This window comes from Mytilus trossulus, chromosome 6, assembly GCF_036588685.1.
Source record: "Mytilus trossulus isolate FHL-02 chromosome 6, PNRI_Mtr1.1.1.hap1, whole genome shotgun sequence".
In the NCBI taxonomy this organism is placed as follows: Eukaryota; Metazoa; Mollusca; class Bivalvia; order Mytilida; family Mytilidae; genus Mytilus; species Mytilus trossulus.
Window position 1 is genome coordinate 48904547 of NC_086378.1, and position 25974 is coordinate 48930520.

Genomic DNA, 25974 nt, shown 5'->3' on the forward strand with positions numbered 1-25974 from the left:
TCAATCTGTCAATCCAATGCTTATTTTTTTAAACACAATTATTAAAATAGTTAACATTTTTAAATTACATAAATCATGATATTATCCACACAAAAATATAATTTTAAATGCCTTCAAGGAAATATTGCTCGCAATAATGCCAGCATAATTCATTATTGCACTGATCAGAAATTATAGATACTTTCATTTACCTTCCAATATACCTCCTAAACAATTTAAAAAAAAAACCACCAAATGGACTTATGTTTTTTTTAATACCATTACTCAACTCAATTATCTTGGCAAAACCACACATCTTTTTTTGTATACACTGTAGTTCCTATTTTTGACTAAATCTGAGTATGTTGACATGTCTATAAAATTGTAGTGTCAATTATGATCAATTATGTAGATATTGGTACACATTGTATCATCTTCTTTAACATGCAATAAAGCAATTATAAATTTGCCTGAAATTCAGAGCTTAACTAATTTTGATATTTGAGGGGGCAAATAATGAGCTTTATACATTCTGAGCCCTAGCATTTTGATTACTGACAAGCATATACAACAACATTTTCCTTATCTTTAAGGCACATGCATCTTATCTTTTAATTAATTACATAAGTAAATTCATATCACAATATTTGACTTATTATAATGAACATATTATTCTTTGAATTATAGTAAATGCGAATGTGTCCATAGTACAAGGATGCCCTACTCGCATTATCATTTTCTATGTTCAGTGGACCGTGAAATTAGGAAAAATACTTTAACCTGAAGTGGGACGAACGGACGAAGGGATGAATGTACGGACGAACAGACCCATAGACCAGAAAACATAATGCCCCTTTTCTATTGTAGGTGGGGTATAACAACACAAAATACTTCATAAAAAAAACAGTAAAAGCAAAAAAAAGGTGAGAAATCTTCTTCTGTTGTATCAATATATTTAAATGCGACCATACCAACTCTGAGATGTTACTTTATTGAATAAATAATGTTTTTACACATTTGTACACAAGTATCATTAGCATAATTAGGGATTTGCAATTTGCACAAAACCCCATATACTTTACAGAATTTACAAACAATAAGGGATCTTCTATATAAATAGTTAGTTAACATGTTATGAGGTTCTGTGTTATTAACACACAAAAAAGCAATGATAAGAAGACTCATAACAACTACTTTTCACAAGAAAGTAGGTGACACCATTGAATGTTTTTTTCTTTCCAAACAGTGAGAGATTTCTTTTTAATTTTGAATATAAATCTTGTATACAACCTAAACAGACATAACTATATAAGATAAAATATGCAATATATATATTTTGTTATGTAAAGTAAACTACAAAAATTCACTTACTAAAATGATTAATTCAGATTATGACAAATTCAAACTTGCTGAATGAATAAATAACTGTCAGATTAATGTCCAGTTGCAAATTATGTGCATATTCAGGGAGAAAATATATTCATTTGATAAGATTATTTATCCTGCTTTTGATTTAATTGACACGTGAGCCAGCTTTAAATAATTTAATTCAAACGGTAACTGAATCCACAGGAATACAATGTTTCTGCACCCAGACATTTTATTCTGTATCTGTGCTGAATAGCAATCCCTCTTTTACTTCTTCAAATGCATTTACACAAACAGAGAAACAGCAAATTCTATTTGAAAATCATTGAAAAAACAAAGGTATTTACAATGAGGAACTGGTTATTAAATTCTGCTTAAAAATAATAAAGAATGGCTATATTATATTTACAAAATACATGACAGAACAAAAGACTGATGAGCTTAGTAAAACGATAAGAATAACATTCCAACCTTAATTCTGATGCCAACATAAAAAAATGCTAAAGAAACATGATCACTGAGCAAAAAGTGTAATAATTATGTATTTAAATTGCAGTATGTAAACTTGGACCTAACTTTTTACCTGTACTTTTAAAGTAAAGCATTTCAAACTTGCTTTCTATTCATCTTTTTAAGGAGAACCAAGAGAAACATTTAATTTGTGAAAGGAGATTAATTATATACAGGTACTGCTAAAAAACTTCCAATTATCCTTCATACAGGTATTTAGTTTTAAATATTAATGCATTAATAAGAGAAGTCCATTCATTGTTAAATGTTAAAAGTATAGCTGAAATATTTAGCTAATGAAGTTAGGGATTTTTTTCTGAAATTTAGGGCAACATCAATTTCTCCCTGGAGCTTCTCTAGAGCAAAATGAGTAAATCTAGGGAGACATAGTCACACATTTCGACTAGTGTGGTGAGCCCTGAATTATTTTATAACTAATGACAATTTGATAACTCCACTGCATTTATATAAGTTAACTGCACTGTACTGGGAGAAAACTCTAGGCTATAAGAGCTCAAGTTTTAAATGGAATCCTTCAACATATAAAAATTGTATAATACATATGCTATCATAAATATAGATATAAAAAAAATAAGAAATTAGTATCACGTTTTCACTTTATCCTATATTGAAAAAACATATTAACCTTTTGATTTTGTCTTGTTTATCAACACCTTGATTGATTGGTTGCTGTTTAATACAACTTCTAACACTATTGTGCTAGTTCTTGATGGTTATTTTTAATAATCAGTTCAATAATCAATCAAAATAGTAAATAAACATCATATCATGTCATATCATCATTCCATTTTGTAATAATTACATAACATGTATGTTTCATAGGAATTTGTTTTTTTGACACATATATATTCGATTTCTCAAGAAAAATGCAACATTCATAAATACATGTGCTTCCCACAACAAAATCACAACAATGCATTGGAAAAAAACCAAAAAAACTTGACAATACTAGTTATTTAAAATTGTTAAAGAATTAAAGTGATTATAAGAATCATTTTTCAATTTCATTTTAGGATAATTCAAAAGCATTGATCATGTGCTAACTTTAGTGAGGCACTGCAAACAAAATGTGCTTCAATGCTTTTACAACCCAATAATCCAATAATATAATGAAAAAAAAGCTTTTAATACAATTCAAAAATAAAAATTGTTTTATGTGATTGCTAAGAAATTTAGAAACAAATTGCAAATCATAAGTTATTGGAATTTTTTAATGTCCAATTATGATTATTTTAAACTTGAGTTCTTCCCATTTATGCATTTACAGGGGTTGAACACTTATTTTCAAGAACTCTTTCAAATACATCCAATAAATAATGATTATATTATACATGTTCTATAATGCATATTGCAGAACATTGTTTTTACAGATTTTGTCATCTTTATTTGTAGTCAAATGGTCATCACAAACATTTGAGCTAAAAACTATATTTTTTAAAGACATAATATGTTGAGGCATATAGATATTGGTGTTGATTAGTGCTTCCATAGTAACTTACTTTTTTTTTAAACCAAATGATAGGTTTAACAAATGATCAAGAATATTTTGGCTAAACTTTTTAAAAGATCGGAATTTTCTTTTGCCATATATTTGCCATAATTCAACACACCATAAAAAATATAAAGACATTTCATTAACTATTGTAAATTAACTAATAATTGTTTTTAAATTATTAATAATTTAAATGATTATGTTTCCAAATTTTTTTATCTCAACAACGTTTCCTGTAATTACAAATAAGTAAGCTCAATAGTTTTGATCATTGCTCAACAATCCCAAAAAACAGTGCACCCACAAATCTGAATTTGAAGTATACTTACTATACTATGCATTAATAGATGATTCATGTTTTTTGTTATTGGAATTGAGATTAATAGTTCAAAATAAATTCCAATTTTTTTTCAACAGCTGTTAAAAATTCAAGTGTTAAGATTTTCCCTTTCATCAACCCTTTAAAACATATTGTAAGCTATTTATAAAATCCTGGAAAGATCGTCATTGTGAAGGTATAATAAAAGTTCACTTATTTCTATTTTTTAGCTATGAAAGAATAAAGCACGATCGGAAGAACAACTATAACAAACACTATCCCCCCACCCAATAGATAAATTGGAGGTTTCAAAATGTCCACTTTATTTTCACATAACTCGTTGAGGCCATCAATGGTAGCATCATGTTTTGACTTAATGAAGTCGTAATTTGCACAGATCTTGTTGAGTTTTTCCTCTGATATAACAGGCTTCATGCAAAAATGCAGTAGTATGGCCATAAAAAGCACCTGGATAGTGATCAGAAGCAATAAGCTTGCAAAGCCAAGTCCTGATGATGCTGGTGGTTGACCTCCTATTCCAGGGACTTGTCTAGGACCTGGTTGTCTTTGTGGTGGAACTGGCTTTGCCCCTTCTTTAGATTCACCTGGTATATCTGTTTGTGGAGAGAAATAACCTGGACGGGCTTCAGAGTTTGTAACTTCCAATGCATTACTGAAAACCTGTAATATAAAATTATTGTTATTGTATTCACATGACATGTACTCCTTATCATTATTATCTTTTTTATGATACCTGAATTATCAAAAGTATTAAAGTAATAAATAAAATAAGTAAAATGATGATCAGCATTTACTTTTCATCTATTAAATGAAACATACCTAGAAAATCCAATTGCATGAGTTTGTTATCTATTTATATTTCTGTATTCATGTTTATATTGCTGATATGACCCTTAGCAGTCAACTCGATAGCTTATCAGATGGCGTCAGACTAATATACACACAAAACAAAGATACATATTATCAAGCTTATGACTTTAAATTGTTTGTGTTATACTTTTTTATAATTTGGATATATATATACATTTAAGTGTGTTGTTTTAATTAATAAACATGATTTTGACATGCAACGTTCCTTTAAAAAATCATTATTTCCACAAAACAATATCAGTAAAACAAAGGGGATATCTGTGTTCCAATTGAGTAAATATTGCCTTGTAACTACTAAAGTGTTGCACAGTAAACCAAATTTTACTTGTTTACAGAAGGGGATGGTAAGGGGATGGTGGAAGGGTGGACTGATGTAGATTCTTCTTATATTTTTTATTCAATAAGAGTAAAATGCAAAAAAAAAGATTTAAAGATTTAAAAAAAAAAGTTAGCAGAAACAAATGTTATTTATGAATCATTTCAAAAACATACTTTTTTCTTCTAAAACTGGATTTATTCAACATTAAAATCAAACACTTCTTTGGTTTTAATACATTACTATTCCTAGACTAATCAGGCACCTAACCTTTGTCATCAGTTAAAGAACATTATAAGACCATCAATCTGTGCTATGAATCAAAATATATACTGTAATTCAGAAATTATTGCCATGTTTAAATTATTGTGAAAAATGCGACAGGATTATAAGCGCAATAACAATGAATAATTTTAACTCTTGTTTTGAAACTTTTATATGAATCAAACAGGATTTTTCTCAATATCGTAAAAATTCAAATTGCATTTTAGTCTTGAATGACAATATCACAATAAAAAATGCACGCAATAATGTTAGAATTTACAGTAAACCACTAACCTGTGTCATCAGTTTAAGAGCATGAACATCAATCTGGGGTACGACTGAAAACATATAATCCATTTTCTTATCGATATCTTCACAATAATTCTTCAACCTAGCGAAGCGATTTTTCGGTATTCCAAGATGTTTTCTGAATTCAGTCTCTCTCTTCTCCACTTTTGTATTGGTTCTTCCATTAAACTTGTCAGCTTTTGTCATAACACCAAATATTGGAATACCTAAACATACAATTTTATAAGGTGATTTTACTATTAATATCAGTAATACAATGTACTTTGATCATATGTGTATGTTTTGCAATATTAATGACCTCATTAATGTTTACTTAATATAATTTTCAATAAGATTTATATCAGGTACCTGTTCTCGTCTTCATGTTGAGTGAAATAAATTGTAGAGTAAGTCTTTCAACATTTTGTGAATCACTTAAATTAGGCGAGTGACATTTTTAGAAAAGACGTCTAGTTAACCACTTTAATGCACCCACCTAACACACGGCTGAATTTTTTACAAGTGATAGATGAATATCCGAAATTTCATTTTTTGCCTGGTCGTAAAAAAATCGTACGGTGCAATTTTTGTAAAAATTGATCTAAAATCGAGAAATCTTTTCAAAATTAAAAGTTACCACCTGTATTTCAACGTAAATTAATAGTTTTAAACTTCTCTTTTTTTATAAATGAAATGCATTGATTTTTAGCGCATTGCATATTTAAGTATTATCAAATAGTTTATAAAAAATAATATTGTGTTTTTTTGCATAAAAAAAATCATTTTTGTAACAATTTTGTCATTATTTCAACCAGATGCTCCGCAGGGCGTAGCTTTATACGACCGCAGAGGTTGAACCCTGAACGGTTAGGGCAAGTATGGACACAACATTCAAGCTGGATTCAGCTCTAAATTTGGATTGTGATTAAATAGTTGACACAGCATAGGTTTCTGACACAGAATGAATGTGTTCTAATGAACTTAAAATTTTTGTTTTCTCTTAGAGCAATTCACTATGCTGTTGAATATTAATCCTATGAAAACGGGACCAAAAGTTAAGAATCTACATACACAGTTAGAATCGGCATATCAAAGAACCCCAATTATTCAATTTTGATGAAATAAACATGATAAAACAAAGTTGAATTTTGGACCCTTTGGGCCCCTTATTCCTAACCTGTTGGGACCAAAACTCCCAAAATCAATACCAACCTTCCTTTTATGGTCATAAACCTTGTGTTTAAATATTATAGATTTCTATTTACTCATACTAACGAATTATGGTGCGAAAACCAAGAAAAATGCTTATTTGGGTCCCTTTTTGGCCCCTAATTCCTAAACTGTTCGAACCTAAACTCCCAAAATCAATACCAACCTTCCTTTTGTGGTCATAAACATTGTGTTTAAATTTCATTGATTTCTATTTACTTTAACTAAAGTTATTGTGCGAAAACCAAGAATAATGCTTATTTGGACTCTTTTTTGGCCCTTTATTCCTAAACTGTTGAAACCAAAACTCCCAAAATCAATCCCAACCTTTCTTTTGTGGTCATAAACCTTGTGTCAGAATTTCATAGATTTCTATTAACATAAACTAAAGTTATAGTGCGAAAACCAAGAAAATGCTTATTTGGGCCCTTTTTGGCCCCTAATTCCTAAAATATTGGGACCAAAACTCCCAAAATCAATACCAACCTTCCTTTTGTGGTCATAAACCTTGTGTTAAAATTTCATAGATTTCTATTCACTTTTACTAAAGTTAGAGTGCGAAAACTAAAAGTATTCGGACGACGACGACGACAACGACAACGACAACGACGACGCAGACGACGACGCCAACGTGATAGCAATATACGACGAAATTTTTTTCAAATTTTGCGGTCGTATAAAAACCGACCACTTCTTTTCTATTTCTTTCAGTGGTTTTTTTCTTATTTGATCTTATTTTAAAGCTGAATCATATCTAATAATTATTCTTAGTTCATAACTAATTTGATACATATTGTTTTAGCTGTATTTTTCTGTATTTTTTGCATTTTTACGCACTCATCAATATTCCACCGCAATTACGGAATTCATTTTGTCCGTTTTCATTTCTTCACCTGTATATTATAATCATTTATTCGTGAAGAAGGAGCATGTCAATTTGACAAAACTCACGATACCAATTGAAATATAAATTTCTTAAATTGATTGAATAAAGGATGTAAAATTAATGAATTTATTACATTAAAAAAAATAGTGTTTTATAGAGGTATTTGATAAGTATTAGTTAAATATACCTCAGTTATTGTGACACAGTAATAGAAAAATAATTAACGGGAACAACTCTAGTATTTTTCCGGACAATGTCAAACTTGACGTGTATTCCTGTTAAACTAACCCCTCCTGCTGCTAAAAAGGCAGACTGTCCATTGACTGGCAACGATGTATCGTTTGTCAAGTATTTACGACAGAGCGGCTATGTTTTCCAGCTGCAAAGGGAAAAACAACTTTCTTTCTGCCGTAAATAAAAGGAAGGACACCGTTTATAGGAGACTTGTTGATGAATACAAAACGGTCGAGGAAGCACCACTTGATGGAATAAAATATCATAAAAGCTGTTATAAAGCATTTACAAGTAAACAAAATTTGACCACATTTGCAGACAAAAATTCAACAGGACAATCTACATCTTCCTGTACAAAAATACCCTAAGGCTTGTGCAAAGATGATACTCAGTCTACCATATTGACACGATCTAGATTGCCTGAGATAGATCGGATGGTTTGCATATTTTGTAAATACAAATCGTTTAGGCAAGATAAAAAAATTACGCAAGATATCATCGGCCGAAAGAATCCAATGCATTATGCGTACTGCAAAAATATATCCGACAGTGAAATGGTTTTGAAAATAAAATCAGAGATGTTTGCTCTAAATGCTTTATACCACTCAGCTTGCATCACAAAATATTTGTTGAGAAATCCAATTAAATTTGAAATTGAAGAACCTTTAAAGTCAGAGCATGAAAGTGCCTTTGTTGAATTTGAATAGAAGCTTCTATGGGCCCATTCAACGCTCTAATATAAAGACGTTTTCAGATATGAACAAAAAAACAAAGTTAAAATGCAGATCAGGTGAGACAGTTCAAGGTAACATCAACCCAGAGCTCATAGTACTAGCACTGACGAAATGCAGAGATGATGTTACCGTTGAAAAATTGCTCTCTTTCCCTATTGGACCCATACCCACTTCTCTTTTTCATGTCGATGGAACGATGCGAAAATGTGTTAAATCTGATCTTGCACATGAGCTTGAACGCGAAATATGTCCATCTTTTAATCTTCCAGCATTTGACCCATCACTCACGGTTGTGATTAGGGATGGCATGGCTATTCGTTAGATGTGAAAATGTTTTCTAGTTTTGGTGATTTGCTTGATTTCTATTTGAAGCAGCTGTCAACTCTCTTTCAGTCGGCATCAACAATTGTAGATGTGTTTGATAGGTATGACATACCAGACTCTATCAAATCGACTGAAAGGGAACGTCGGTCTCAAGCAGCTGGTGGACACAGGGTCTATCATGTAAATGAAGGAAGCAGTATCCCCGACTGGAAAAAAATTCTGGCAAACAAAAGAAATAAACAAGCTTTGGTCTGCTTCATCAGGGAATTTATTTCAAAATCTTATTGTGCAAGTTAAACACACTGCCTGTCGGACAAACATTATTTCTGGCAGGCACTTTCCCAAATCCAGAAATCGTAAAAAAATAACTAACGATCAAATAACTGACTGTACCAGCTTATTTAGCACACAAGAGGAAGCCGACACAAGACTAGTTTTACATGCCCTTCATGCTGACGAACACTTTAAGATGTGTAATGTAAGAGGGAGAACGATTGTTAAATGTTCTGACACTGATGTTTTAGTTCTCGCTGTGCATTACTTCCCTCGGATGCTTAACACGGATATTTTTTTTTTTTTATTTGTTTTTCAGTAGTCAGGCTTTTACAATCCCTTTACATCACCACCTGACCATGGTGTTAAGAGGTTTGATATATATATATACAACAAAAAATTGACTACATTTTTTTCTTCTAATGTGAATATATATTATTTAAATATTAACATTATAATAAAAAGTGGAAAAGAGACAATCACGCACACATACACACACTCTCGCACTTAACACGGATATGGCTATACATGGGTGCTGTCACTAGTGGTAAGGATGGTAGGCGATACATCCCAGTGCATGAGCTGTGTAGTTCCCTTACAAACATTACCCGTGAAATACTACCAGCAGCTCATGCTCTTACTGGTTGTGACACCACATCAAGTCTTTTTGGCATTGGGAAAAAGTCTGTGTTTAAGCTTTTAAAGTCGTCATCTGCCGAACTGGCGGGTCTATCACAGCTAGGTAACTCAGATATTGATACCTCCATCTGTGTTGCCAGAAAACTTGTATCTAAGTTGTATGATACAAAAGGCAAATATAAGTCAAGTCACCATGATTTGAACAAGTTACGTGTTAGACTTGCAACTAGCAAATAAAATTGAGAATGGAAATGGGGAATGTGTCAAAGAGACAACAACCCGACCAAATAAAAAATCAACAGCAGAAGGTCACCAACAGGTCTTCAATGTAGCGAGAAATTACCGCACCCGGAGGTGTCCTTCAGCTGGCACCTAAACAAATATATACTAGTTCAGTGATAATGAACACCATACCAATTTTCAAATTGTACACAAGAAAATGCGGCGGGTTTAAACATGTTTGTGAGATCTCAACCCTCCCCCTATACCTCTAACCAATGTAGAAAAGTAAAAGCATATCAATACGCACATTAAAATTCAGTTCAAGAGAAGTTCGAGTCTGATGTCAAAAGATGTAACCAAAGAAAATAAACAAAATGACAATAATATATAAATAACAACAGACTACTAGCAGTTAACTGACATGCCAGCTCCAGACTTCAATTAAACTGACTGAAAGATTATGATTTCATCATATATATGAATATCAGGCACAAGACTGCTCTCTTGTTCGCCTTCCACCAAGCGAATCTTCATTTAAACAACATGTTCTAAGAGCCAGCATTCAAACAAAGATATGGATGACATCACATCAGGCAAAGCCGCCAATAGGTTCACCCTATGAATACGGTTGGAAAAAAAGTTGCAATGGTCCAACCCCAGTTCTATTCACTGGACTTATGTCATCAGACTTTCTTTAGGATTTAATTTGTTCTTGCAAAGGAAAAAAAAATTGCAGTAGAGAATGTGTTTGTGTTGAACAAAACCTTTGTTGTTTAGAACTATGTCCTTGCCAGGGAAGCGATCTCTGTTGTAATATATTGACAAGCCAACAGAGCCCTGACGATGACGAAGAAGAGGAAGTTCTTAAGATTTGATTTAAATTCTAAAAAATGAGTTTTAATGTAAATAAATCGCGAGATGAAATGTCGCATTTTGTAATTATTTTTTTTACATTGTGTTCCAAGAGATGGACATGAACACTTTTAAGATTAAAACACAACTTTGGTGTACCCTAAAATTATTTTACAAATAGAAAAATATAAACAGAAATTAAAAAAATATCCTGCCAGACGGTCTCCGACCTTGACGTGGTTGGTAGGCTTTACACAAACAGGAGGCCCTCTTTATAGTTGAAGCGACAAAAACGTCTACTTTTGACACCATTGTATTTAGATAATTATCTCACTTTTACACTTGTATCTTTGAACAAACATCATTATTGCGCACGCTAGAACAAACATTGCAACATAAAATAGTATTTTTAATGCCAAATTCATTCGTATTTGTTCATATCTTGCCAAAAGAATCGTATTCTGATATCAGAGTAGAAACGTCAAAATGACGTCAATAACCGTTCTTGCATACAGCGTATGTCATGTATGTAATTTTTAATCGGACAAACAACATTATTATGTTGTATGAAGTAAAATAAAATATATTTTGTAACCCTGCTGATTCAAATTAATTCATAAATCTAAAATGATGTGATTTTCGATAATTTTCGCGTCTGACCTTTGACCCGGATTTAAAAAAATGTGCACCATATTTCACTTTTATGACCGGGTGAAATGCATTCTACACATTTTCCCCTTTCCAAAGATATATAATTTAGCCGTGTGTTAGATAGGTGCATTAAAAATATTTTTTAGGTCTGAATGTCACTCGCCTAAATCATTTAGCTTATTTTACCACTTTGTACTTTGTTTTTGGCATTTAAATTAGACATGTTAGATATAACTAGCTATAGAGATTTTTAAACAAATTTTTCATGATACATTTGCTAAATTACTAAATGTAAATTATCTTATATTTTTGTCAAAATTGTTGTTTTCTAAATAATGGTAATTATAGGCTTATTCATAAATCACATTTTTTTTAATGATTTGAATATAGGGGAGAGAATTTTTTTCTTAATCATTGTTCAACTAAGGGTATATACTTTGACAAAGGGGGATAATATTTGCTTAACTATTGTTTTACTTGGAATTAATAATTGGACTTGGTGAGATAATTTTTCCTAAAATTTGATAATTTAATTCGCCCTTTCTGAATCCAAACAACTATGGGTAATCCCATTGTCCGTACACTAAAATGAAAATAACATTAGGTCATAGGATGGATTTCCATTGTTTAGAAGGTTTTAACCAGAACCACAAAATGTTTTGGTGTATGCTTTTTATATTAATTTTTCGATAGATATTCTAGAATTAATGACATAATTAGATTATTTAGAAGATAACTGTATTGTATTTTAAACTCGGACGGCATCAATTGGGGATTTGATGGTCGCAAATTAAGTTTACTAGCGACCCGTTAGCGTAGACAGTAAACGGGTATTAAATTGCGACCATCAAATCCCCAATTGATGCCGTCGGAGCTTAAAAGACAATATTGTTATCTCCATTCTAATGAAACTGTCAGAAAACAACGTTAAAACATGTATTTAAAATCTGTCATATGCCGTCTGCGATTGCACGTTAGTCCCATAGCATTAATTGTCAATTGATGCCATGTAAATAAGTGACGCTATCCAATCAAAATGAACATTACAAACGTTGTTGCATTAGAATGCCAGTTTACATAATTAGCAAATAAATTATAAATGGTCTATTAAATGGTATAAAATTCCTTAAACTATATATTCATGATATTGTTTAGTCCTATAGGTAATTATTTTGAGGGTTTATCATTCATAAGATAACTACCCACGATACATCAAATAGAATTTTGTGTTTCAAATTTGTAATGTTTTACAGAGCGATTACTCAAGTATCGCTCTGTAAATCCATTGAGTACTTGATTATTAAATCTTCACCAAGTTGACATCACTAATATAAAAAATATAAAGTTTAATATTGCCTGTCAAAAACTAGGTCAATTTATCTTTGCCCTATACAAAAATCTGTCATATCATTATCAATTACTGTATTTTAGACTTTCATGATCTTTTGGACAACTCAATGCAAGCAAATCTTTATATCCTGACATCAGAATAATTTCCTGAGACCAGAACCCGATGAATCCTGATCACAAGATTATAAAAGGATTCTTAACAATGATATTTATGGTCTGGATGTCTCTGGATATCCCTGGAATATCCTTATTCCAATACCATTCCATGTTTTTTTCCTATCTCACGATAAGGATATCTCAATATTGCTCTGGTATTTTCTCAAGATTATCCTGTGATATCCGGAAATCATTTTCGCAATGCTGAGTGACTAAATCATCCCTTGTGTCATACAGCTTTCAAGATTAATGTTGCAAGTTGAACAAACTTGCATATTTCAATAAAATATTTGACTTATAAATAAACATCATAATTGTAGCTACATACCTCTTACACCATGAGCAATCTCAGTCACACATGCCATTAACTGGGTTGGAAGGGGAGTATCAGGGTCTCCAGAACACACAAATATAATTCGATCTACCACTAAATATTCCTCTCGCTGACCATATTTCTCTTTTAAACCATATAAGCCATAGTCTTTGTAGTGTTGTAAAACATTTGATAATTTTTCACCTTCCTCCATTTTTCCAAAGAAGACAATTTTCAATATCTCTTTGGTAAACTCATCATTCTGGTCTTCAAAGCCTTTCATATCAATAAATGTTGGCATTAAGACATCATCTAAATCATCATCCTCCTCGTTTTCTCCCTTCCTGACGTAGTATTTCTTTTTTTTATAACTGAAAAAAAAATCAACCTTATTACATTAACAGCTGTCAACTTATTTTTATTTTTTTATTTTATAATCTTGACTTATCAAAAAAAAGAAAATAAGAAAATTTACTGAGAAAGCTAACAATTATTACCCATTCCTCAAAACACTAGTTTATATGTAATTTTTATCTTTTAAATAGCAAGAAATACTATCTTGAGAGTTTTTCAGTCAAAAACAAAATAGGACAAGGATGATGTCACTGTTTGCATATATATAACTTTATAAAGGGACATAATTCATGAACAGTAAACATGATGCTACCCAAATTTAAACTTGATTTGCGTTTTGTGGTAATAAGCATACTGTATAAGTTTCATAACATTTGGTTTAAGATATATAATTAAGTAGGAGAATGGAAACATCATATTCAGCAATTTTTCAAATTCTAAGGGGGTATAACACTAGTCTAAGAACAGAATAAAATGCTTAGCAGGGGGTAGCTTGATATGACCACAGAAGTCTAACTCTGAACACTTGGGGCAACTATGGACACAAGATTCATTAAGCTTGATACAGCTCTGAATTTAAATTGTGATTAAATATTTGGCACAGCATAGGTTTCTGACACAGAATGAATGTGGTCTAATGGAATTTAAGAAATATTAAATTTACATATTATGGTCCAATATCCCAAATCTAAATAAATGGTTATAATAGATTTAGCATATCAAAGAACCCCATATGTTCAATTTTTGTTGAAATCAAACAAAGGTTATTTTTGGAGCCTAATCTAGACCAACTTGAAAACTGGGTCCATAATTAAAAATCTAATGCATGTTTAGATTCAGCATATCGAACCCCTAGAATTCATTTTTTGTTAAATTCAAACTAAATTAAATTTTGAACCCTTCATTGTGCCCTTTGGACCTAAATGTAGATCAATTTGAAACAGGACCCTAAATTAAAAATTTAAATACAAAGTTAGCTTCAGCATATCAAAGAACTCCAATAATTTAAATTTTTGATATATCAAAGAACTCCAATAATTCAATTTGATGACCCATAACCCCCAAAATCAATCCCAATCTTCCTTTAGTAGTTATAAACCCTTTGGACCTAAATGTAGATCAATTTGAAACAGGACCCTAAATTAAAAATCTAAATACAAAGTTAGATTCAGCATATCAAAGAACTCCAATAATTTAAATTTTTAAAATATATCAAAGAACTCCAATAATTCAATTTGATGACCCATAACCCCCAAAATCAATCCCAATCTTCCTTTAGTAGTTATAAACCTTGTATTAAAATTTTATTGATTTATATACATGTTTTTGTATACTTATACTTAAGTTATCATTGGAAACCATCTGTCTTTGGATGACACTGACGAAGGAAGACGACGACGCTACCAGGATACCAATATACATCCAATATTTTTTTAAATTTTTGCAGTCGTATAAAAATTATCAACACCGAAATTCATACTTGACCTTTGTTTTGTGTTAATAAGAATAACATATAAAATTCATAACATTGGGTTGAGGCAAACTTAAGTTAGAGAATGGAAAATTTTCAAGGGCTATAACTCTAGAAAGGTAAAAGTGAAACCACCAAAATTCAAAAATGATCTGTGTTTTGTAGTATATGTAATTAGAATTGTGTATAAGATTTAAAACATTTAGTTGAGGCAGACTTAGGTTTAAGAAGGAAAACCAATAGACCACTCTCAAGTTCATCCGTCACCGGCAAAAACTCATCAATTATGCACGCCTTTATGACGTCATTTACCAGATAGAGGGGGTCGCCTGTATCCCTGCACTATTTATGTTCATCAAGCGTCTTAGTGATTGTCATTGTGCAGGATAAACTAGAAATAATAGTTGCTCTGTAGGTACTTACTGACAATTCCCTAATGACAGCAGTTTTGACTGTCAATTTTGAGAATTCAATTTGCCGAATAATTTATACAATATAGAATTATAGTTTTCCAACCACTCGCTCAACATTTGAAGGGAAGTGACGACGCCCCTAAACACACAAAGGACGTTTACTAAAACCAGAGTTTTTGACAAAAGTGCATAGAACTTGAAAGTTGTCTATTTTGGGTGTATTGATATAGGGTTGCACTAACAGACAAACATACAGAAAGACATCCATGGAGTAAACTTTGCCCCCTCCATTAACATGATTAAATATTTACCATGTTTACTTTCATTTGCACTTAGAAACTGCTTTGTGAAGGACTATATAATACCTGATCAATTCTTGTGAAACCTGTTTACCCAATCCACCAAAGCTTCCACTCTCAGCTATTTCTTTCCATTTTTCATCATTAAAGCTGGCATATATAGTATTAAGAAGAGAAGATTTTCCACATCCATGTGAACCAATGATTGCAATATTCAATGGTCTTTTTCCACTCGATATGGTACCGACCTCTTTTTGACAAATCTTAATCAGCTTCTGTTTGTTATCCCAGCCTTTTCTCTTTGTAGAATCTATCCCTAGGAGGCTACCTATATCTATATCACTGTCTGAATCTTCTGTCTTCCCTCTTGAACCCTCATAGGTATCTTCACTGAGTGATGCCATCTAGAAATATATATATACATATTATAGACAAATCAGATATACAAATGAGTAGATGTGGTATGATTGCCAATGAAACAACTGTCCACCAGAATTAAAATGAAGTGCTAATAAACAATTATAGACACTGTACATCCTTCAACAATGAGAACAACCCATACCTTAGTCAGTTATAAAATGCCCTGGAAAAACTATCAGTCCAATTTATAACAAAACAATGTATAAAAACAAATGTGACAGACATATTAAAAACTGTACTACAGACTCTAGACTATAGTTACACATAGTCCAGGCACATATAGAAGTTGGTGGAGTTATACATGTTTGGGAGTCAGTGGCGGATCCAGAACTTTTCCAAAAGAAGGGTCCGCTCCAGTCATGCTTCAGTGATTCCCTAAATAATCAACCAAACCCCCCCCCCCCCCCCCCCCTGGATCCCCCTATGGGAGTGCTCAACAAACCCCAACCTGAATCAGTGGCTCAAACAACACATTAGAACAAACTGTAAAATTCAGTTGCAAATGCTCCAACTCAATTGATATAGGCAGACAGATACAAAGCCCTGAGAACTCACAGTTACTGAAGTTAGTTTTATTAGGGTCTAAGACTGACATGGGATGGCGGATTTTTAGTAAGCGTGACATGTGAAAGTCAAATTATGGTGCCTGGAAAATGGAAAATGAAGTCTAGTGGGAAGCAGGAAATTAGAAAAAAATGAGAATTGCTTAGGCCATAAAAAAGAATAGGTTTGTTTGCCCAAATGCTACCTACCCAGAAAAAGCCTGCCTACTCAAATTCTTTTATTGTCCTGATTTGAAGAAGTTTTTCTTAATCAGATAGGCATGAAGACTAATAATCACACGATACTTCAATTTCTCTTTTTGAAAGAAAAAAAAAAGCCTAATACCTACCTACCCACTGTCTCAACCTTTGAGTAGGGTTTGGGCAAACCAAAATTATTTTAATTGCGGCCTTACTTACATAGTGCAAGTACATGTGGGATACAGGAAAACTGACAAAACAATAAGTCGGATCCAGGATCAGAAACCCCCCCCCCCTTATACTAAAGTTATGGTGTGAAAACCAAGAAAAATGCTTATTTGGATCCCTTTTTGGCCCTTTATTTCTAAACTGTTAAGACCAAAACTCCCAAAATCAATACCAACCTTCCTTTTGTGGTCATAAACCTTGTGTTTAAATTTCATAGATTTCTATTTCCTTAAACTAAAGTTATGGTGCAAAAAAACAAGAAAAATGCTTATTTGGGCCCTTTTTGGCCCTCAATTCCAAAATGTTAGGGTAAAAACTCTCAAAATCAATACCTACCTTCCTTTTGTGGTTATAAACCTTGTGTTAAAATTTCATAGATTTCTCTTTACTTATACTAAAGCTATGGTGTGAAAACCAAGAAAAATGCTTATTTAGATCCCTTTTTGGCCCCTAATTTCTAAACTGTTAGGACCAAAACTCCCAAAATCAATACCAACCTTCCTTTTGTGGTCATATATAAAACCTTGTGTTTAAATTTCATAGATTTCTATTTCCTTATACTAAAGTTTTTGTGCGAAAACCAAGAAAAATGCTTATTTGGTCCCTTTTTGGCCCCTAATTCCTAAAATGTTAGGGTAAAAACTCCCCAAATCAATACCAACCTTCCTTTTGTGGTTATAAACCTTTTGTTAAAATTTCATAGATTTCTATTCACTTTTACTAAAGTTAGAGTGCGCAAACTAAAAGTATTCGGACGAAGACGACAGCAATATACGACGAAAAAAATTTAAAATTTTGCGGTCGTATAAAAACTGTTAAATTTCCTTAAAACCAGATTTATTTGCTAATTGAAAATTAAGCGGAATAAAATAATTTAAGACAGCAGCGAAGATAATTCTGTTTAATTGGTTATTACTAACCGACTTAAATAAAAGAGTGAGCTATTATTACTGTAAATGTAAAATGTCTCTAGTCTGGTCAAAGGGTCAGTCAGTGTCCTACTTAATTAAACGATAAATTGTTGAAATTAGATAACTTGTTTTCACGTGCAGAGAAATTTCTTTTATGACCCATGCATGACCAGATATCATCTTTCTTATTGGTCAATGGCATTGCGGGTCAGCACAAGTTCACATGTAAGTGCATTGTGGTCACTTCCTTTTATCATCAGCATTTGATGTGTTAACTTGTGATTCTTATCAAACAATTTGTTCAAAATTTAAAATATAGTTTCAGATAATCAAAGTACTATTTGTCTGTACTAAAATATATAAAGGATTCTATATTTAAATGTCTGGATGTAAGAAGAAATATGAATTCTGAATCATACTTACATTGTAACTGAGATTCTATTGTAATTTAATTGCTGTGATCCTGGTCGGAATAAGATTTACAGCTTTAATCATTTTTACCAGTAAGAGATAATTTAAAAGTAATATCTTGGTATACGAAAATAGGAACTTTTAATATATTTGCTAAATGTGGAAACGTTTAACATAATAAAGTGATATGTGTTTGATATATGTTTTTAGAGTGGATTTCAGATCCACTCTTTCAGCCAAAGAGTGGATTTGTGGCAGGTTTTTCTCCCCACCTTTGCTATTCTTTGTCATTTATTCAATTGACATGATATTAGTTAATGTAATTTTGTAGTAATTATGTATTATTATTTCATATTAAATATGAACTTTTATGTCAAATGTTTTATTTGCAAAAGGTATTTTTTGCATTTTATGATTTTGAATAAATGACCTTTTTTCGTCAGTTTAGTTTTTATATCATATAGCAAATCAAGCTCAGACTCTGGCTTGTGTATACGTAGTATGTTTATGGTATCTAGCTGTCTGTCTTAAAAATAATTCTGGGGCAGCAACCCAACAACAGGTTGTCTGTTTTGTCTGCAAATTCATGGAAGATTGATTTTAAATAGTTTAAACCCGTCAGATTTGCTCTATAGTGCTTTGGTTTCAGAGATATGAGCCAAAATTTACATTTCTCCCTCATGTACTATTTTTTGCCATGGCGGCCATCTTTGGTTGGCAGGGTCACCGCACATATTTTTCAAACTAGATACCTCAATGATGATTATGGCCAAGTATGTTTAAATTTGGATCAGTAGTTTTAGAGAAGGTTTTTGTAAAAGATTAGAAAAAAATACAGAAAATTGATAAAAAATGACTATAAAGGGCAATAACTCTTTACTTTGCTGAACATTATTGCTGTTTACAGTTTATCTCAATCTATAATAATATTCAAGATAATAGCCAAAAAACTGTATAATTTCCTTAAAATTGAAAATTCAGGGGCAGCAACCCAACAATCGGTTGTCTGATTTGTCTGAAAATTTCAGGGCAGATAGATCTTTACCTGACTAATAATTATATCCATTGTCAGATTTGCTCTTTATGCTTTGGTTTCAGAGTTATCAGCCAAAATCTACATTTTACACCTATGTTCTATTTTTAGCCATGGCGGCCATCTTGGATGGTTAGTTTGTCACGCCACACATTTTTTCAGCTAGATACCCCAATGATGAAAATATAGTATATATCAATACACATAATTAACAGCGCCTGGTGATGTTTTATAGCCTATTGCTTTGATTACGATGATTGTGGCCAAGTTTGGTTTAATTTGGCCAAGTAGTAATTCAGTGGAGAAGATTTTTGTAAAAGCTAACCACGATGGACAACGTCAACGAGAGAAGTTAGACAACGCCCGACACAAAGTGATGAGAAAAGCTCACTTGGCCCTTTGGTTTAGGTGAGCTAAAAATTGATTATGATAGATAGATCTTTACCTGTTGTCTGATTTGTCTGAAAATTTATGCTTTGGTTTCATGCAGAGTTATATAAGCCAAAATCTACATTTTACCCCCTCTGTTCTATTTTTAGCCATTGCAGCCATCTTGGTTGGTTGGCCGGGTCACATCACATGATTTTTTAAATAGATACCCTAATGATGATTGTGGCAAAGTTTGGATAAATTTAGCCCAGTAGTTTCAGAGGAGAAGATTTTTGTAAAAGCTAATTACGACAGACGACCACGGATGACGGTGAGGAGGGACGACGAAGGAAACCGGACACAAAGTGATAAGAAAAGCTCACATGGCCCTTTGGGCCAGGTGTGCTAAAAATAGAACATATGGGTAAAATGCAGTTTTTGGCTCATAACTTAAAAACCAAAGCATTTAGAGCATATATATCTGATTGCAGGAAAATTGTTTATTAGGTCAAGTTCTATCTGCCCTGAAATTTTCAGATGAATCCAACAATTTGTTGTTAGGTTGCTGCCCCTGAATTGGTAATTTTAAGGAAATTTTCCTTTTTTTGGTTATTATCTTGAATAATATGAGGCAGGCATTACCTGTAAGTGGGGACGAAATCTGTATGAATATTTTTTTTGTAACTTTAATATTTGTTAAAAAAAAGAAACGGAAATACCGTATAGTTCCGATATTGGGTCGAACTATTGTTAGGGATTTTAGTTGTGACGTTATTTGAATTATGATGCCATATGCAATGTAAACAAAGAAACGCTATCGTCAAGTAGTGTTTTTTCATATCAAGGAATTATTAAAAATGAAAAATGAAATTGGTATTGCGTTCCTTCCTATATTATACTAGACTGATAAATATATGTTTTACTCAAAGTTTCATACAAACGAGACCGGAAAAAGGAGGTACATTGTATATTTCGGCACAGATGCGGGAATTCAAAACATGACATCAAAAAATTGAACGATTTTGAGTTCATTAGTCATGTTAGTACAATGTTGTTGTTTTTTTTTTTTTTTTTTATTGATTTTTCTACTGTTATTGGGGACTTCGTCCCCATATTATTATAGATAGAGATAGACTGTTAACAGCAATAATGTTCAGCAAAGTAAGATAAAATGATCAGTTGACCTGATTAGGAGTTATTGCCCTTTATATTAAATTTTTAACCATTTCTCGTAAATTAGTAATCTTTTAGAAAAATCTTCTCCTCTGAAACTACTGGGTCAAATTAAACCAAGCTTGGCCATAATCATCCTTGGGGTATCTAGTTAAAAAAAATGTGTCCGGCAACTTGTGCAACCAACCAAGATGGCCGCCATGGCTAAAAATTGAACGTATGGGTAAAATGCATTTATTGCTTATAACTCAAAAACTAAAGCATTTAGAGCAAATCTAAAAGGAGGTGAAATCGTTAATCCAGTCAAGATCTATCTGTTCTGGAAATTTCAAATGAATCGGAACACAGGTTGTTAGGTTGCTGGCCTTTAATTGGTAATTTTAAGGAAATTTGGTCATTTTTTGTTATTATCTTGAATATTATTATAGATAGAGATAAACTGTGAACAGCACTAATGTACTGCAAAGTAAGACCTAAAAATAAGTCATCATGACCAAAATGGTCAATTGACCCCCTAAGGAGTTTTATGCTCTTTATAGTCAAAATTTGTAAATTTTCACTTAAACCTTATTTTCCAATGAAACTACTCGGCCACGTTCATTATAGATAGAGATGATTGTAAGCAGCAAGAATGTTTAGTAAAGTAAGACACATCACCCTCATCAAAACACAATTTTGTCATGAATCCATCTGTGTCCTTTTTTTAATATTCACATAGACCAAGGTGAGCGACACAGGCTCTTTAGAGCCTCTAGTTTAAACTAGATACCCCAATGATGCAGTCTGCATGGTTAGCCACCAGTCCGATGCCCCAGACTAGTAAAATTTTATTCAGACTAGTAAGTTTTTGTAAACTTTGTTTGGACTAATAAGAAAAATGTCAGAATATTGGTCTTCGGACTAGTAGTTGAAAAAGTTTTTGGTGCAGACTGATGATGATTATGGCCAAGTTTGGTTAAATTTGGCCCCTTAGTTTGTAGTTTCAGAGGAGAAGATTTTTTTTAAAGTTTACATACAACAAAAGACGGACAACAGACGTTTTAGGTCAGATGAACTTAAAGGGGATATTGCAGAGCAATTGATTGTTTAGTCTTCACATTACTGCATCACATGATGTGAAGCATACAAAGACTGGTTTCACCCAAAATGTGTATACCTATAGAACATGAATTTCATTGTGTAGATCATTGTAAATTAAGAGATGGCCTTAATTGTAAATAAAATTAAAAATATAATTTATAAAAAAATGTATGCAACGCATGTTTTACATGTTTTAGTCAATCATCATTTAACATTGTAGCATTACAGTGTTTACAAGTTTTCAAGTAGTATTTCAATACATATAACTAGTCTCAACATATTTTGAAGTGCATTAATGTAACAATAAACATGATAAAACACTGTAAGAATGAACCACAGTGTAGATACTATTCTGTACGCTTTCCGGAAGTCGCGATTTTCGAAGCGATAACTTTTTGGATCACATTTAAATTTGTCGGATATACTATATTAAACGGTAAGATGTTCATCTGTACATTGCTTAATGATTAATTCAGCTGACATCGATACTCACAAATGGTTTATAATTAAATTTAGCACATTCATTATTCGTATATTTGCCTTAATTAAGAGATTTTCAAGTGCATCACTAAGGAAAATCAGTTGGTGAACCTAAAAACAATCTTTTTGCACTCTTACTGTACAAATTAACGTAAAATCCAGACTTAGTTTACTAGATAAAGTGTATTTTAAGTGGTGGTAAAAGTTTCAGCCAGATCTTTGAAGCCAGAAATAAGAAAATTACACTTGTTTGAATTTCTAACTGTACGATCAGTCTCGCTTGTATATTTTGAAACTGTATGATCAGTCGTTATTTCACTGTATTCTAGTAGTGATTCAAAGTTATTTACGATACATTAGAAGATGGCATTTTTCTAAATAACACAAATATATTTTAATAAATACACATCCTGTAAACTTTTCAAACATGTTTTAGCTTGATAGGGTGTACTCGACTTACTACATTAAGTATAAGGATGTTTGCATGTGGCTGAAATAAGAAGAAGGTTTGTTTGTTTATTGAAGTTTCAGAAATGTCCTCCGTTATACTTAAAATTGTACAAACACACAGATTTAATTGTTACTATATAAAAATGCATGAATTTACAAACATTCGAGGCCGTACTGTAGCCTATAATTGATCACAGTTCCTTCACTTTGTTTTGGATGTAGATCTGTCTCTTTCACACTCAATTGTACACCCCTTTGTAAAGCGATGGTTTATAGTGATAATGAAGTCCGTCTTTCCGTTCGTCCGTTGGACCGGTACAACATGCCAGTTTCGCCGGTTTTGCAAGCGCATCTCCTCACAAACCACTTAATATACATTGGGGTTTCCAGACATTTTTAAATGGAGAGGGGGTTAAATCCAGGAGAAAAGAGGATTCCAAATATATGTTCCCATACAAATGCATTGAAAGTTAAAAAAAAAAAAAAAAAAAGAGTTTCAAACCGCCGGATCCCAATTTTCTTGAATCCGTCACAGGTATAACTATTAATCATTTTTTTCTCGGATTCCGTATCATAAATATAAAAAAAAAAAAAAAAAAGATGCGGTATGATTGCCAATGAGACAACCGTTCACAAGAGATCAAAATGACACAGATATTAACAAATATAGGTCACCGTATGGCCTTCAACAATAAGCAAAGCCAATACCACAGAGTCGGCTATAAAAAGCCCCGAAATTACAATGTAAAACAATTCAAATGAGAAAATTCACGGCCTTATTTATATTAAAAAAGGAATGTATTTCTTATTTTATTAAAAATATTTTATGGGGTCTCTTTATATAAGATACTCTTTATATAAGATACGGACTTAAACATTGCATTATATGGGGGCACCCATCAGAAATTTCAAACCGTGACCTCCAAAACCAATTGTTAAACTTTTCTAAAATTGCTCCATTTGTAATCTATTAATGTACTATGGACCTTCTATTTCGAATATTTTGTAAAAATATTTTTGATGTTTCTCTATCGTAAATACGGACTTTGTCATAACCTTATATTGGGCGTACCTATTTTATATCCACAACTTCCTTCAGACACTTGTCATAACTTAATGAATCTTTTTTTTCAGATTCCTTATCATTTAATTCAATTGTGTACCTCTTATTTTGTTTTTTTCGAAAAATCATCAGTTTTTTATTTCCATGATATGGACTTTTCCATTACCTTATTGGGTGGTACCCGCTTACTATACGCAACTTTCAAAAACTACCATATACTAGTATTAATAAAACTTTCTCATATTCGTTATTAAATGATGTCCCTGTGCACCTATAATTTAGTTTTTCTGGTGGTTTATTTTTTTCCAAAACATGGACTATAGAAGTGGCGGGGTATAATTTCGTTAATTCTTTCCTCAATACCTAAAGTTTTTTAACAAAGCTTTCTCTATTTATTTTTTGTCATTTTAAAAGAGACAGGCTTGATGTATGTAATCACCAATTGATCAACGGTAGACGGTGTAAATAGTCTTTAAAAATGTAAAAGTTAAACAGATAACTGCATTGCTTTTTAGGCATTTGATTTTAAGTAAGACTGACGGAACAAAAATTCATTTGCCGTCTACAAAAATCATCAGAAATATATTTGTATTGTCTGATGAAAGAAATTACACGTTATATATAGTTCCATGGACACAATCATAATATCACATAGACACGTATAAACCTTCAAATTGCCGTTGTTTTTCAGTCAAGGTCGTTAAAAACTTCCATTTGTTGTTGTTTTTTTCTTCAAAATCACGACTGGTCATACAGACAAAAAATCTGAAATCGCTACTAGAATACAGTCAGTTTTAGACTGATCGTACAGTAATTTATTTTGGGATCCTCAAGGAAAGCATATTTTTTTATTTGAAATACGAACATTCTACTTAAATACGGTAGGAATATTGAAACAGTATATATTTTACTGTAAACTGATGCAAATATTCGCAATAAAAGATTATTTGCTTTGTACTACGAGAGCAAAATTGTCAATCGATTTCACTTTTTTCTATGAAGTTGGTGTGATGCACGCGAATATTTTATATTCTACTGCATGTTTTTGTTACAGTTACTCATATTTATGATGTTATACATACATTTAAGATGTGCAAAGCACTGTATAGATATAGGAGTAAAAAAATGATGAGAAAAAGCACCAAAACAAAACCGTTCTGTTAGCCAGTTTGAAATCCTCGCTTCGAAAATCGCGACTTCCGGATAGCGTACAGAATAGTATCTACACTGTGTGAACGGTAGACCCAAATATCATGAATATATTATTGTTACTTTCGTTATTCATTGGTTCCTAACCCAAGTTGAAAACCCATCTTTCTGGCAATTAGTGTTCTATAATGTAAAGATAACTATTTAATTATTGTTACATTTCAACTTAATTGTAGCCAGTGCCTTATGAGAATTACTTCCAAATGACTCTGGTAAATTCTGGTATCTACTTTCGTTTTCACAAAAATACAGGCAAATATATAATGTATCTGATTGGAATGTAAAGATGAGACTACATATATGTCGCCTACAAAATATAACTCGAATTTCTTCTTATGACCCCGCTTAGTCAGTTTTATAAAGATTACTTCTATCAGCTGTTTGTGCAAATTTCCTTAAACTTTAAAACTTTTTCAAATCGGCAGTTCGAAGATCTCATAAAATGAAGACACGGTATGTATCTTAAGTTTTTTACCATAAAAACTTATTTTTACAGCAAGATATACTCTGTTTATGAAAATGACTTCCAGACACAGAAACGATTCGGGTGGTATGTACTTTCGTTTTCAACAAAAA

At 32.0% G+C, this 25974-nt stretch overlaps 1 protein-coding gene across 1 annotated transcript; it reads right to left on the minus strand.

The window, feature by feature from the left end:
• LOC134721463 (uncharacterized) lies at positions 1 to 25974 on the minus strand. Its single transcript, XM_063584509.1, has 5 exons — positions 25874 to 25974; positions 15895 to 16232; positions 13307 to 13662; positions 5455 to 5675; positions 1 to 4370 (listed from the first exon to the last, which is right to left on the minus strand). The coding sequence occupies exons 1-5, from the start codon at positions 25874 to 25876 to the stop codon at positions 3909 to 3911; spliced, it is 1380 nt and encodes a 459-aa protein (XP_063440579.1). The 5' UTR covers positions 25877 to 25974; the 3' UTR covers positions 1 to 3908.

Excerpts from the sequence above, each read along its gene's own strand:
- LOC134721463 (XM_063584509.1), bottom strand. Across the intron at positions 13,663-15,894 it reads GTTTCACAAGAATTGATCAG|TTATAAAAAAAAGAAATACT; the intron begins GTATTATATAGT and ends TTTTTTTTTCAG. Across the intron at positions 4,371-5,454 it reads CTCTTAAACTGATGACACAG|GTTTTCAGTAATGCATTGGA; the intron begins GTTAGTGGTTTA and ends TTTATATTACAG.